The sequence below is a fragment of the Podarcis gaigeae genome, assembly GCF_964106915.1.
Source record: "Podarcis gaigeae genome assembly, chromosome: 13".
In the NCBI taxonomy this organism is placed as follows: Eukaryota; Metazoa; Chordata; class Lepidosauria; order Squamata; family Lacertidae; genus Podarcis; species Podarcis gaigeae.
Window position 1 is genome coordinate 2632208 of NC_139689.1, and position 15485 is coordinate 2647692.

At 45.5% G+C, this 15485-nt stretch overlaps 1 protein-coding gene across 4 annotated transcripts in view; it reads right to left on the reverse strand.

Moving 5' to 3' along the window:
* The window catches only part of ZCWPW1 (zinc finger CW-type and PWWP domain containing 1), a 34810-nt gene that overhangs the window by 9241 nt on the left and 10084 nt on the right, over positions 1 to 15485 (reverse strand). For 3 of the 4 annotated variants that reach the window (XM_083706758.1, XM_083706757.1, XM_083706759.1), the window contains exons 4-11: positions 12424 to 12502; positions 11769 to 11826; positions 8583 to 8731; positions 7647 to 7793; positions 5777 to 5893; positions 4932 to 5052; positions 364 to 439; positions 52 to 156 (exon numbers count right to left, since the gene is read on the reverse strand). In XM_083706758.1, the coding sequence (XP_083562884.1) occupies positions 52 to 156; positions 364 to 439; positions 4932 to 5052; positions 5777 to 5893; positions 7647 to 7793; positions 8583 to 8731; positions 11769 to 11826; positions 12424 to 12502 (852 nt within the window). The remainder of the gene's footprint in view (positions 1 to 51; positions 157 to 363; positions 440 to 4931; positions 5053 to 5776; positions 5894 to 7646; positions 7794 to 8582; positions 8732 to 11768; positions 11827 to 12423; positions 12503 to 15485) is intronic. The other variant, XM_083706760.1, reaches the window with a different exon arrangement.

Sequence of the window (15485 nt, forward strand, 5' to 3'; positions counted from 1 at the left end):
GGGACACCTTATTTTGTGAACAAGCCGCCATTAGCAAAAAGCCCCTCTTACCACACCATTTCCCTTCACATAAGATTCCTCAAAGTTCCTCAGCATGGAGGCAGAGATCCAAGCCCGGGTCACAGAGCTGCCCAAGAAGGTCACATGGTACTTGCACTGAAATGGGAATGGAAACCGAGAGCATGTCAGTTGTGGTGGGTGGCCATGCCTGTGTGAGAGAGCGTGTGAACACATCTCAGATAAGGACTAATGTGGGTAAGAACCTTTCACCGGGAGCTGAGTAGTAATTGCTTTAGGGATAAAGTCAGATTTATCCCACCGACATGCAAACACAATATAAAATAAATATACATAATACTTAACAGGAAGTGAATCTGCCTGAGAAGAGAACAGGAAGTATTCTCCAATGTCTGGATCAGCCTCTATAATTCCAGGCCACCTATAAACACATGGTTGGAAAAGAGCGAAAGACACTGTAGTGAAGACACCGCCAGGCCAACCCTAGCTTCTGCTAGAGGACTGGGAAATGTTTTGAAGCCCCATTAAAAAAAATAAACAATTTCTTCCATATGGCCCATATGACCCCAAAAGAGCTTTTGAAGACCTCAAATGCCAATTTGTTCATCTTCTAACTAACAAATGTTACTATTAAAATCAGCCTCCTTTGGGAGGACCGGTTTTTTTTACCTTTTACCCTTCTGGGAGGACTGGAGGACAATATATGCAATACCAATTTCGGTCCAGAAGTAAATTGGTGGAAAGTTATTTTGAAGGCTTAAAATGTTAAGCATACAGGTCATATATTATAGAAGAACAAGCCTTGCTAAGGAGCAATCAGCATGGCTTCTGCAGGGAAGCCATTCAGTTTTCACACAGAACAGTGGTACCTCAGGTTACAGACGCTTCAGGTTACAGACTCCGCTAACCCAGAAATAGTACCTCGGGTTAAGAACTTTGCTTCAGGATGAGAACAGAAATCATGCTCCGGCAGCACGGCGGCAGCAGGAGGCCCCATTAGCTAAAGTGGTGCTTCAGGTTAAGAACAGTTTCAGGTTAAGAACGGGCCTCCGGAACGAATTAAGTACTTAACCCCAGGTACCACTGAACTTGCCTGAGGAAGAGCAGAGGTCTTAGCATCCATTGCATCCCTATATCTGGACCTGCCACTCTGCATGCACTGAGAGCAAAGGTCTGAACCAGGAGTTTGCTGTTCTCATAGAGGCTCCCATGGAAGTGTGGGATCAGGGCTCTAAGCTGCATGCAGAGGCCTCCCAAATCTCTTGCACATCCAATGCAAGGAAAGTGATGAATCTGGACATACAGCTGTCATGGAGGAGCCAGGATAGCCAGTGCATCCCCTCTCTCTCATCACACCTGCAAAGGGCTGGTGTAAACAAAAGGAGAGGCGTACAGTGGCCTCATACAGTGGTTGTTTCTGCAGTAGTCTGTCTCTCTACAATTGTCATCCTTCGCTCACATACTTTTTACGGAGCAGTCAGTTGTTGCATACCAGGATTTTTCTGTGTTGCTCTCCCTTGTTTTCTCAGACATGGTTTGTGGTGCTGCGTATTGTTTTTGCAATAAAACATCACTGTGGTGTCTCCCTGACCTGTGTGGGTCAAGTGCTATTGAGGCTTTTCAGGGATTCTGTGCCTTTAATTAAATGCTTCCTGTTTGCAAGTTCAGCCTCTTTTATTGCTTCCTGATTAGTGGGGGATTAGTGAGGAACAGCCTATTCATTGCCTCCTCTCAATAGCCTTTCTTAATTGCTCCAATGTGAGTTTCTGGTAGGGAGTGGGGAGACTTTGATTACCCAGCTCCATTGGTTTTTCTAAAATTCGACACTCAGGGGAACAAAAAGAGGCAGTTCCAGGAGCAATTAGTGGTTAGATTGTCAGGCTGCTTTTTATTTATTTTACTTTCTAGGCAAAAAGGTGTCCAATGTGGCTTGCAAAAACCAGCAGTAAATCCTAAAAAGACATGATGCATGAGGAAAACTGAATGGGATGGAGGAAGACTACAAGTGGCAGGACCTTGATTCAAATTGCCACTTAGTCACTGGGTGGCCTTAGGCCCTCCAGCTTGGCCCCAAACTTGGCCCTCCAGCTATTTTGGGACTACAACTCCCATCATCCCTAGCTAACAGGACCAGTGGGATCAAAACAGCTGGAGGGCCAAGTTTGGCCATCACTGCCTTAGGCCAATCACAATGTCTCAATCTAATCTATCTTACAGGGTTGTTGTGAGGATAGCACAAATAGTACTCATTAACGGTTCCTCATCATCCTGGAAAAAAGTGACAAGTGGGGTGCCGCAGGGTTCTTGTCCTGGGCCTGTTGTTGTTTAACATCTTTATGGATGAAGGAATTGAAGGAATGCTCATCAAATTTGCAGATGACACCAAACTGGGAGGGGTAGCTAATGCCACAGAAGACAGAATCAGAATTCAAAATTGTTATGTAGTGAAGTTTCACCCTGGGCCAGCAGGGGGATACTGTATATAGTTTTCCCTCAGGTCTGTAGATAGTTTTCCCTCAGGTCCGCGTCAGTTATTTTAGGCGGGAACTCTGGGCTGTTGTTGTTACAATGTTGACAGCCGGCTGCCTATAAAAGCAGGCCGGCTGAGCTGTTTGCAGTTAGTTCTATTCCAGCTTACGAAATAAAGAGCTATTTGGAGAAATCGCTGGTCGTCGGCTATGTCAACCCACAACTTAACAAAAATGACCTTAACAGATTGGAGAACTGGGTGCTAGCTAACAAAATAAATTTCAATAGGGACAAATGTAAGGTTCTGCACTTAGGCAGGAAGAACCAGATGCAGAAATATAGGATTGGGGACACCTGGCTTACTAGCAGTATACAGTGGTGCCTCGCAAGACGAAATTAATTCGTTCTGCGAGTTGTGTCGTCTAGCAATTTTTTTGTCTTGCGGAGCGCGGATTTGCTGGGTATTAATGGCTTTAAGAAAAAGGAAGCAAACTCACAAGACGTTTTCGTCTTGCGAAGCAAGCCCATAGGGGAAATCGTCTTGCGAAGCAACGCAAAAAATGGAAAACCCTTTCATCTTGCGCGTTTTTCGTCTTGCGAGGCATTTGTCTTGCGAGGTACCACTGTATGTGAAAAGGATCTAGGGGGCTTGGTGGACTACAAGCTGAACATGAGGCAACAGTGTGATGCAGAAGCAAAAAAGGCCAATGCTATTCTAGGCTGCATGAACAGAAATACAGTGTCCAGATCAAGGGAAGTAATAGTACCACTCTATTCTGCCTTAGTCAGACCACACCTGGAATACTGTGTCCAATTCTGGGCACCACAATTTAAGAAGGATGTTGACAGGTTGGAATGTGTGCAGAGGAGGGCAACCAAGATGATCAAGGGTATGGAAATTAAACCTTATAAGGAGCGCTTGAAGGAGCTGAGTAAGTTTAGCCTGGAAAAGAGGAGACTGAGGAGACATGAAAGCCATTTTCAAATATCTTAAGGGTTGTCACATGGAGGAGGGAGCAAGCTTGTTTTTCTCCTGCTCTGGAGGGTAGGAATCGAACCAATGGCTTCAAGTTGCAAGAAAGGAGATTCTGACTAAATATTCGGGAAAACTTTCTGACAGTAAGAACTGTTCAGCAGTGGAACAGACTCCCATGAGAGGTGGTGGACTCTCCTTCCTTGGAGGTTTTTAAACAGAGGTTGGATGGCCATCAGTCACGGACGCTTTAGCTGAGATTCCTGCATCGCAGGGGGTTGAGCTAGATGAACCTTGGGGTCCCTTCCAATTCTAAGATTCTATGATTTTATAAAGCCCGGAGATGCACTGGGCATGTAAGTAAAGCTGTGTTTCTGGGGAGGGGAGCTCCCCTTTCTGCGGCTTAGAGGCCCCATTCTTGGCCAGTTTTTCTGTCAAAAGACTGCAGCTGCTGTACTGGCAAGGGTGCTAAGAAAGATTGGCTATTTTGGCTAAGCCTTTCACAGAGGGTCAGCAGCTGAAAAAACTGCAGGGATCAAGACACATAGAACTGAGGTTTTTAAGGAGCTGAGATTTAAGTACAGCAGAGCAAAACTGGGGTTTTCACTCTGAGAGACCTGGGCAGGTGTATTTTTGCCTTGGGGTGTTTGTGTGTGTGTTGGTTAACTAGTGCTGGGACTATTGTTTTGCGCTCCAAGCCTGACAATACGTTGGCAATGGAAAACTGGTTTGTTTAGCACGGTGTAGTGTGCTGCCCGCACAATCAATATTTTCTTGCATTGCACTGCACGATATCCTGAAGCCCGTTTTTTTTAAAAAATAAACCCTGCTGTGTTTATGGCTCGCTCTTTCTAATTTGGCACTCTCATTTGTTTCAATGGTACTTGCATCCCTGTAACACATGTTGAGGATCTCTGCCTATGTTAAGGGCAAAGGGGGACCTTATCATTATTATTACTTCAATTTATGTACCATTCTTTACCCAAAGATCTCAGGGCAGTGTACAACATTAGAAACACTTTACAAAACATCCAATGATTAAAACATAGTAAAAAGCATGCTTGTTTGTTGTGGGATGGGTGCTCATCTATGCAGCTGTCTCTCAGCATCTACATAACTTCATCAGCATCAAAATGCCAACCCATATTTCTTCCCACTTAATCCACAGAAAATCAAGTGTTATAAAACAGCCTGTTTGCAGTATCCGAGGCTGCGTACACACTATGCCTTTAAAGCACTTTTGAAGCACATTTCCCCCACTCAAAGAATTCTGGGCACTGTAGTTTGCCAAAGGGTGCTTTCAGGAACTGTAACTCTGTGAAGGGAAAAGTACAGTGCCCAGAATTCTCAAAGGGAAATAATGTGCTTTGAATGTGCTTTAAAGTTACAGTGTGTACGCAGCCTCTATGGCTCATTTGTGATATCAGACCTCTGTCTAGAAGCACGCGAGAGTTGTGTGTTCCTTCCCTACCATGGGTATCCATATTGCTTGGCCCACACGATTGACCCAGGAATATAAACAGCATAGACCACCTCGTTCTCAGACCCTGACCATGTTTCCTCTGGAATGCTGCAGCTGTTGTGCTCGAGATCTGCAACGGAAAATAAACACCCCGCTGAAAAGAATCTGGGAAGTCTGTGTAATTGAAATAAATGCATTTTCTCTACCCTGACCCCTTTTCACTTCTCCCTCCCCTTTACTGAATACAAGCCCCTTTGGGGTAGGGACCCTTCCTTTTGTACTGCTGCATAGTGACAGCAGCAAAACAAAATAACTCATAAAGAAGGCACCAAAAGCAACCCGTTGCAGTGACTGGAAGAGGTTCTAGACTCCCACAAGACGCCTTCATTTTGAAAGGGTAGATTTTACAATGGTCAAGAGCATATGATGATGGTGATGCCTTATAATCTCACGTTCACTGGGCCACCTGGGTCAGACTGATACTCCAGTCTTCCCAAACCTGGTGTCTTCCAAATGTTGGAGCTGGTACTCTTTATCAGCCCAGGGCTGATGGGAGCTGTAGTCCAAGTCTGGTCTGTTCTGTTCTGACAGGCAGCAGCCCTCTAGCTTCTCAAGTAGTATTTCCCTTCACCTGATTTATGGACTACAACTTTCCAGACTACTGACCATGGTGGCTGGGACTGATGGGAGCTGGAGCTTAAAAACATCTGGAGAGCCACAGGTTGCCCAGGCAGACAGGGGTTCTGCGGGACACTGAGCAGTCACAATTTTTCATATTTAACTGAGGGAAGGAGAGGCCACCAAATGTCTGTCAGCCCCTGCAGGAAAAGGCTTGCCTTTCCCTTCTGTTTTACCTGGGTTCTGGCTACATGTCCAGTCCTCAGACAGAACCGATGGGTCTATGTCACTGCTAAGCCGCCTCCATTTCTCACAAGTTGGATAAGAGCACTGGACCCATGCCATGCACCAGCCTAGAGTGATGAAAGGGGGGAAATCATGAAACAGCAGACTTCAGCTTTATGGAACATGCTTGGAGCTGCACAAGGTGGAGGTGCAGGTGGAGTAGATGAGCATCACTCAGGCTAACTCTTAAGTGTGTGGATTCTTCTGTTAGAGGGGATTAAAGCAATCTGTCTTAATATGAATTGTACCTATGTTATAGGCTACCATATGAAGATACGTGTTCCTATCTTCTGAAGAGACTGGGGCTTTCAACTCTTCAGATGTGGGTCCATCTATGGATGTTCATTGGGGCTTCCACAAGCCAGGGATTCTGTAATGCAGGATGCTTCAGCTGGGCCCAAGACAACCACAGAAGAGTAAGCAACACAACTCCACTTGCTGTCATGTACAGCTCCTGATTAAAGCCACTCCAAAGTATCAGCAATGATTTTACAGCCCGTTTAGACAATGACACTTCCTTCTCATGTGCCTTGGGTGGCAAGCCTGTCCTTGCTTAACACCAGTCAAAACATTCACCTGCTCATTGTTGAATGTGATAGATGCCATCACCTGCCAACAATGTCTTTTTCCAATGTACACAGAACAATAACAACAAAAATGCCAATAGCCAGAAGGGCTGGATATTAAAGAAAACTGAAGGAGGTTGGAGAGAGAGAGAGAGAGAGAGAGAGAGAGAGAGAGAGAGAGAGAAAGCTGGTATGATGTTGAAGCCACAATGACCAATTGCATACTTTGTGGCTGCAACACCATGCCAAATTCTCTCTCACACACACCCGCCCCTGCTGTTTTCCTCAACATCCAGCCTGATGGATGTTTAAGTTCTGGAGAACTTAAAAGTGCTCATGATTTTCTGACATTTTGGCTGTCCTACTTTGGATTTAGTTTCTCCTGTGGACCAATATCTATGCTTTCCCCCTCTATACATAGGATAGGCAACCTCCATGTAAAATAATAAATTGACTCAAATCTGACATCCAAGATAGCAACAACTCAGAAACTAGTGGGAGAGAGGTCTTGAATCTCCCGAGGCACTCTGCGGCCGTCCAAAATATCATTATTCAACAAAGGACCTTGAAAGGGAGACTTCAGGATGAAACTGCTGAACAAGAAATCAGGAGAATGGCTTTCTCTCCCACTACAGGTGGTAAAATAACCTCACAAAGTGATCATTGTGCTAATGTCACCTATTAGTACTGCTGCTGTGAATGGCGGTTGCTGTGCTCATCTTACCTTCATTTACGGTTGGCTTAAAAGCATTGTCACAGAGCCTTATATTCCGCAGCCCTCTGGACCCCTGTCTACACCCCCCTCCCCACCCTCCAACACTCCCAACTATATGTGTCTGCCAATTTCATGCAGGTGAAGTCTAGCCAAGAAAGAAAGCTACTGCAATCATAGTCTTTATGGTGCCACGAGACCCTTGGCAGTTTCCCCATAATTAATGGAATATCTAACAACGGCAGCTCTGCAGCCTCCTTTGTGGGTGTTCTGTGATTCAATACACTTCATTTTATTATTTTTAAGCAGTGGGCCACTCAGTTCACTTTCTTGTTCTTACAGCAAGTTATTTAAGGTTGCATCAATCCCCGCCAAACGTCCAGGGCTTTCCCCTGTGGACTGTGCACAAAAAAACGGCAGGAGCGCTGCAGCCCACCAGAGCTCCGAAGCCAGTCTGGCTGATCTGCCTTCGATCCCCCATCCCCATTTGTCCACCATCCTCCCTAAAAACCCCTCTGGAGCAGCAAGAAGGGTTCAGCTCACTGCAGCCACTTCCTCCTCGGTCTGCCTCCTCCTTCTCCTGCATTTCCTCTTGGTCAACGCGGACGTGGGCGTTGCCCTGAACTTTCTTCTTGGGCGCACCTTTCCGGTTTTCCTTACGCCCTCCATTGTCTCCTCCTGATTTCTCATCTGCCAGGAGACAAAGAGAAACAAGTTGTTGTGCGCGCCCGTGTTTGCCTCTTTGCAAAAACACCGGGAGAGCGGTGGTGGGGTGGCAGCAGCAGCAGCGGAGCTGGTGAGTGCGGGGAGGAAACTGTGAGCTGCCTAGCAGTCAAGAGCAGCAACTTGTTTTGAAAGACTGGAAAAAATGTGGATCTCTGCCCTACACAGGGCTTGTGGCCCCTCTCCATAGCGCTGCACTGGTAGTGAGTCACTTCCCTTTGCCAGGCTTCCCACCCACCCGGACACGTTCGGCCCATGGCCAATGGCACCTGCTGCTCCCATCTTGCACAGCCCCCATTCATTTCAACTGAGGTTTATCCCTGGTGTGTTTTGCTCAGTGTTTGTTCATGCAAGAGACTTAGGCTATGTACACATTAGGGGTAAGTTTCTGCCACTGTGGTTCAATTCGCATTTGCACATTGCTGTGTACATCAAAGAGAGGGCAAGGGTGTCTTCACCTGATGCACATTACCTGTTTGGTTTTTCCATGCCTGCATTCCCTCCCCACAAAACTCCTATTCACAAAACTGTCACCTGAGCATGCTCAGTGGCAGTCTCAAGCATACATACCTCTGCTTAACTGCAAAATGAACGTGGCTTTCCTTTTCAAATCAGATGGAAGATAGTTTGAACAACAGGGTTTATCAAGAAACCACAGGATATGAATTGTGCCAAAGCCATGTGTACATAGTTTCAAACACTAGCAGTGGGAGCGTACTAGAGCCAGAGTAAATAGTAATATGTACATAGGCTTACGTTTCTCCTGTCTGTCCTCATTCACAGAATGTGTTCCGTGTTTCTTTTTTTTTAGCAGATGCCGCTTCTGATCCAATTCTGAAACAATCACCTCACTTTTCTTTCCAAAGACCATGTCCTCCGCAGCTGGAGAGACCCCCAAAGCCTTCCTGAAGAAAAGAGCACAAGCACACAGTTGGGGCCTACTTCAGTAGGGTGGAATATTGAAAACTAGTCTGCTTGGGGACATTGATACAAGTTGCACTGATATGTTTCCAGCAGGGGTGAGCAAATCTCAGTTTCTCATTTCTCCAGTGGGAAGATCAGTTGTCCATGTTTTTGTGAATTTTTTAAGTTCCCATGAAAAGTCATCGGCATTTTAGTGCTAATTTTTCCAAATATACCCATGCTTGTATAAAATTTTGGCCAATAATTTTGCAGACCAATTTCCCCTAACTGTAATACCTTTGTATGCTATTTACACTAATATGCACACGTTTGTGCATACTTTAACCTACTATGTACATTTTTGAATGCATTACTTGGCTTGAAGAACCGTACTTCAAAATTCAGAGAAATGTGAATTTCGAGGGGTAGCTGGGGCTTTGTTCTCAGAAAGGGCAAATTAGGTTCACCTTAAAATGAGAACTGAGTTTGAATGTCTCCCCCATTCCTAGAGGAAGGAACAATGTCGCTCACCACCACCACTATGAACCAGGTCATAACATGCTTCAGCCTCCTGGATCATTCACCAAAATTTGTAGCTGAATAAACATGGAGAACAGTGCACTCTCCTCATCCAAGGGGAAGTGATGCTGTGTGAAGGTTTCCCTGAACTTTACATCACTCACAAGAAACATAAGGGACCTTCTTTCAGCCCCAAAGTTTGCTTTTTAAGAGAATAAGTTTAACTCTTCCCCTGCCACTGTTTTCCGACTCTAATTGTCTACCCCGTGTATCTAAAAGGCACGATTAGCTACATTTAGACCCCCCTTGATGCAGAGAGGAAGTTGCTTTGGGCAGAGAAAAGATGTGTGCAGAAAGGGTTAAGTGCCACGTCCCTTCTGCAGAAGACACACCTCTTTACCTTGGCCAGAGCCATGGCTGGGGTTTACCCTGGTGACCCCTGCAGAGGGGTGACAGCTCCCAGCTTGTATGCATGTGTATGCTAATACATGTATGTGTGTGTGTGTGTGTGTGTGCGCACACAGGCCAGCCAAACTGGCGTCTTTGACCCTGGTGAAAGGAAGCCTAGTTACACCCCTGCCTTGGTCTCTGTGACACTTGAGATATATATTTTCAAGACTTACCCTAAACCTGTGACCTTAATTGGTTTGAAACTGTTTTTAACTGAATTTTAAGTTGCCCTGGAACCTTATAGTAACATCCTTCCATTGGAGGTGTTCTTTAACAATATTCTAAGGAAGGCGCCTGGGAACACCAACTGAAACCCTGCTACATAGACATTTCCTGTACTTGGGCACCACCTTGAGGCCAAAGCGTGATTTTCACATGCCTGGAGATTCCTGCGTTGCATTTCTAAATAATATTGCCCAGGTAGGCAGTCTCGGGGCTTTTTTTTTACGCAACTGAGGCTTAAATCAGCTTTTGCTTTCATTAGTTTGCAAACGTGAATGAAAATCCCAGACTGATAGCAGTCGTTTCTTTCACATTATGTCCTTCAATAGATAACATTCACACACAACTTACACAGAACACTCCCATAAATTGAAATAGGCTGTATGAGGGAGTATCAGAGCAAGTTTAGCAATTTGCAATATAAAACTGCTGGTAGAGATCTATGATTTTTTTATTAATTTAGGTCAACCTCCCTGGTGCCCTCCAGATGCTTTGGACTACAACTCCACTTAGCTGTACTGGCTGGGGCTGGTGTGCCCTCACGGGGACACAACACCAAGACTTGTTTACTGCCTCCTTCACATCTCTTCCCTCTGGTAAGAGATAATTTCCCTTGCCCTCTTAATAAAACCATACCATCCAAGCTCTCAGATTTACCTGTGATGTTACAAGACGCTCATTCCTATGTTGCTTTTTAGCTGGAAAATCGTCACACATTTCTTATCTAATTCATACTGACTAACTAAAGTTCCCAGCTATCTTTTTTTCCCGGCAGGGTCCCTATGCCTTTCACAGTAGCATAACCAAGCAGGCAACCCTTTTCCTCCATCGCCAGAGCTGCATGTTGTGAACTGCTCCAGCTGCTGAATTCCTGCTTGTCACATATCTGCTAAAGACACAGGTGGGGAAAGGCTCAACAAACCTGCTTTACAATGTCAGGTACATAAATCTGATAGCCTTTGTTACCGCGCCATGTGAAAGATAGGGGGAATACAGGCCTGATTTGTCTACCCAGGAATGGGGAATGTCAGGTTTAGAAGTCAAGTGCAACACTACAGACATTTCTGTCTGGGTCTTGGAACTCTCCTCAGGCCACACACCCTTCACCGGCCCCGCTTTGCGCCCTCCTTGAGTGTTTGTGCTTGGCTGGAATTTGTTCCTGACCGCTGATAATGCCCTTTGTGTTATGTATTGAAGTTCTCACCCTGGGCCAACAGGGGGATACTGTACATAGTTCAGGTCCACATATGCAAATAAGGGGTCGAAAGTGATGTTCAGTGACTGGATAGTTACAGAAAGTGTTACAGTTGTGTTGTAGTGGAGCTCTATATAAGCAGGCTGGCTGAACCCTTCAGTTCAGTTCTGTTCTGACCTGTGAATAAACAAGAGCTGTTTGGAGAATCGCTGTGTCGTCTGATATGTTCACCCACAACTTAACACTTGGGAAGCCTGGATGGAGGATAGAGAAGGGTGTGAGAGTATGTGTAGAAACTGTACAAAGGTAAAATCTGCATCCATTGCCCTGCCTGCTTTTGCCTCTGGTACTGTCCACCACTGTCAGGTACACACACACACACACACACACACACACCCCACAGTAGGTTCTCTAGGAGGCAATGTGGCGCTCAGGTTGAAAAAGGTTCCCTGGGCCCTGCTTTAGAGTCTCCTTGCTTGCAGCACTTTGGGTTCTGGTCAGCTCCTTCCCTGCAGTAGCAAAGAACAAGCCCACAACGTTCAAGGTGCAAATTACAGAAATTGTTTTTGAGGAACGGCTTGGGAATGCCTCTGGGAACGTGAAGAGCGCCACGCCTTCAGCAGCGAGGCCGAATATGCAGCCGTGCAACTCACCTTCCCAGATCTTGTTTCTCAGTAGGCTTTGCCGAAATGGTTCTCTTCGCAGAGTCTTCTGGAAATAAAAAAAGCAAAACAGCTTTAAATAGCTAAGCCCTGAAGGATTATGAGTTCATAAAATAGTTTGATGTTGGCTTGAGCGATAATCACTGCCAGCTCCCAAACATTATCTTCAAAAGTTGACAGGCTTCCAAAGTTTCAGCCATTAACAGAGCTTCTCAGATGTAAGTATGACTTAATTCAAGGGGCTTACTTCCAGGTAAGTAGGAATATGAATGCAACGGTAGTGGCACAACTCATGGCAGATGGCAAAGCAAGTACTCCAAGAGTTTAAGCAGCATCTAGCTGCGGTAACCAAGGGGGGGGGGGAGCCAGTTTCAGCTCTCCGTCTCTAGCCTCCTTCATTCCTGCTTTCTGTTAACACAATATTATGTTGCTGCTGTGGGGAGGGGTCATTCAGAGGGCCTTTTGGGGGACTAAACACTCCTTGTCCGTTCCATCCTTGCCCCTCAAGGGAACCATGCAATAAAACCAACTGACATTAAGACCAAGTGTTTGTGTGTGAAGTGCCTCAGATTTTAGTGGCCATGTCTATGTTACAGCAACATCTTTCTGCCCCCACCCCTCTCTCCCCCCACCCCAACCAGCATACCCATACACTCCTGCAAAGGCTTCTGAAGCGCACTCTGGACAATCTCCTCGAACTGTGCATCGGTGAGGCCACCTTCTTCCTGCCAAAAGATGAGCAAATGAAGCAACAATACCATGCCCTGCATAGTAAGCATAGGCCCCTGGCTAGCATTGGCAGAGAGGCTGCTTTTAAAACAGTTTTGAAACATAGGCTGGTCCAAAATGCAGCGGCCAGGCTTTTATCTGGTCCTCAATATTCAGAACGTATTTGTCTCTAGATTCATTCTACGTAGTTCTTTATTACTGCTCTGTTTTCAAGGTCGTTTGCTATGTAAAGCCTTAAACCAAGGGTCATTTATGTATCTTAAGCATAGCTGCAGTCACTATAAAATACCCACTCCACAAAAGAAAAACTGCCAGTTCTCAGAAACCCCCTCCGAAAAAAGCATGAGGCAGAACACTGACATACAGACACCAAATAAAAAAATAAAAAGCAGGAAAAAATGCAGGCAACCCCCTCAAAAAACAAAGAAAATTACAGGCAAAATACCCTCAACTGCAAACTGCTTAGAATCAAGTAGAATAAAACTTTTGTGAATAAATAAATGTAATATTTTTGGTTGGACTAGATGACCCTTGCGGAAGGTGCATTCCAGGACAACATTTCTATGTTTAAATGTGAAGCCCAGAAACATTCTGGGGGAAGGGCAGGTTGTCTGTGCCTGCTCTTTGTTTTCCAGCCCAGCCCAACCCATGGTGGTTAAAATTTTTAAAAAAAAAAAAAAAAAATGTTTGAGGGCACCATGGCTCCATGTTGGGAAACCCTGCCCTAAATGGTCTTGGACCCAGTTACCACATGGGCCACCTGCTCCCAGGTCAACCTGCCCCACTTTAAAACCTGTCTTGCAGGCTCTGCTTCCCAGGAAATGAGCATGAGGGACCTGGCTGGGGCTTTGGAATGACTTCCCTGTGGTCATTCACCCGGCTCTCCCTCCATTGTCTTCTAGACAGAAATGGGAAACATTTTTAGTCAAACCAGTTTTGAATCTCTAGCTTTAGCCCTGTTTTTTAATTATTTTAGTTGAACATTTTAAATAGTTTTCAATGTGTTTTAATATTTAATATTATGTATTATTTATACAGGGACGTGGGTGGCGCTGTGGGTTAAACCACAGAGCCTAGGACTTGCCGATCAGAAGGTCGGCGGTTCAAATCCCCGCAATGACGGGGTGAGCTCCCGTTGCTTGGTCCCTGCTCCTGCCCACCTAGCAGTTTGAAAGCACGCCGGTGCAAGTAGATAAATAGGTACCGCTCCAGCGGGAAGGTAAACGGCGTTTCCGTGCGCTGCTCTGGTCTCGCCAGAAGCGGCTTAGTCCTGCTGGCCACATGACCCGGAAGCTGTACGCCGGCTCCCTCGGCCAATAAAGCGAGACGAGCGCCGCAACCCCAGAGTCGGTCACGACTGGACCTAATGGTCAGGGGTCCCTTTACCTTTACTATTATTTATATAGGTGGGTTTTGGCCTTGTTTGTTAACTAGTCTGAGTATTTACTGGTGGAAGAATGGTAAGCAAGCACCTGATGGTCATAACCATAGCACTCTTCTGTCCCAGAAATACGGAGCTGCAAAATGAGGCCTGTATAATGGGATTCCTTCAGTGCAAGATTTTGCACCTTTCCTCAGAGAGGTTTAGCTTGCTTCCTGCGGGAACAGTTTTCATAGAATCACAGAATCTCAGAGCTGCAAAGCATCCCAAGGACCATCTAGTCCAAGCCCCTGCAATGCAGGAATTTATCTAATTGTTTCCCACAGCACCACTCACTCATTGCCTGAAGTTATTTCCACACATTTTAATTCACATCTGGGTGGTGCTCTTGCCTTTTTGGAGTATAGCTTAAGGCCTGCTGAAGAGGCACTATTGAACTTCGGAAGAAATTTGCATAAAAAGTAAGGTTAGCAGGGCCCATGTTTAATAACTGCCAAAGAAATTCATAACCTCTGGCAAGCTATTCCCCAACTGAAAAAAAATAGAGGGGAGGAATATAAATTTCATGTGGGCTTTAAAGGCTGGATCTACATTGATCTCTAAAAACACTATTACAGTGGTACCTCTAGATACGAACGGGATCCATTCCGGAGCCCCGTTCGCATCTAGAAGTAAACGTAACTAGTGATGGCACATCTGCGCACGTGCATGTTGCTTTTCACCGCTTCTGCGCATGATGTCATTTTGAGCATCTGCGCATGCGCAAGTGGTGAAACCCGGAAGTAACGCACTCCATTACTTCCGGGTTGCCGAGGAGCGCAACTCGAACGCGCTCAACTCGAAGCGTATTCAACCCGAGGTATGACTGTAAAAACAATGTTAAATATTGTTATATATCACTCAATGTATCTTTCCATTGCCAGCAGTTCGCAGCTCTGCAGCTCCCACTGGTGTCAAATTTTTATAACTCATTTTTAATGTTATAACCGGCCAGTGTAGATTAGTCCTAAGTCTACACCTCCTCAGAGAAAGAGATGCCTCTGCTGTTGACTGCAAACACCACATTTCCCAAGTTTTCTCAATAGCAGAAAACTCTGAGCTAGGGAAAAGGTCCCTGAAGCAGTGCGTCTCTAAGGTATGTTGATTATATCCCAGCAACACAAAGTATCATCACGGTGTCCTAGTATCATCACATTTACAGAGGTAAATGTGACTCATTCTTAGCTTAGTCCGAGCCAAAATTTAACAAGCTTTCAACCATTGCCAGGGATCAGCCCTGGGGCGTGTGGAAGAATAAAGATGAGGGTGCTTCTGAACATATGCAGAGGGGTCTTTCCCTCAATCATGGCAGGCCCTCTATCCACAGGCCAAGCAACCCTCAACTTAAGTATCCTCTGAAAACGAGAAGGGCAAAACTTTTAGTGGTTTTTGTGGGGTGGGATGTTAACTATTTTAAAATATGCTTCTTAGAGTTGTTATCTACCAAGAGCTCCCAAGGAAAGAGCTCTGAAGATTTGACTTGGAAAAATCCTCCCTTGAGGGAGCAAACCTATATAATAAATAGGTAAAGGTAAAGGGACCCCTGACCGTTAGGTCCA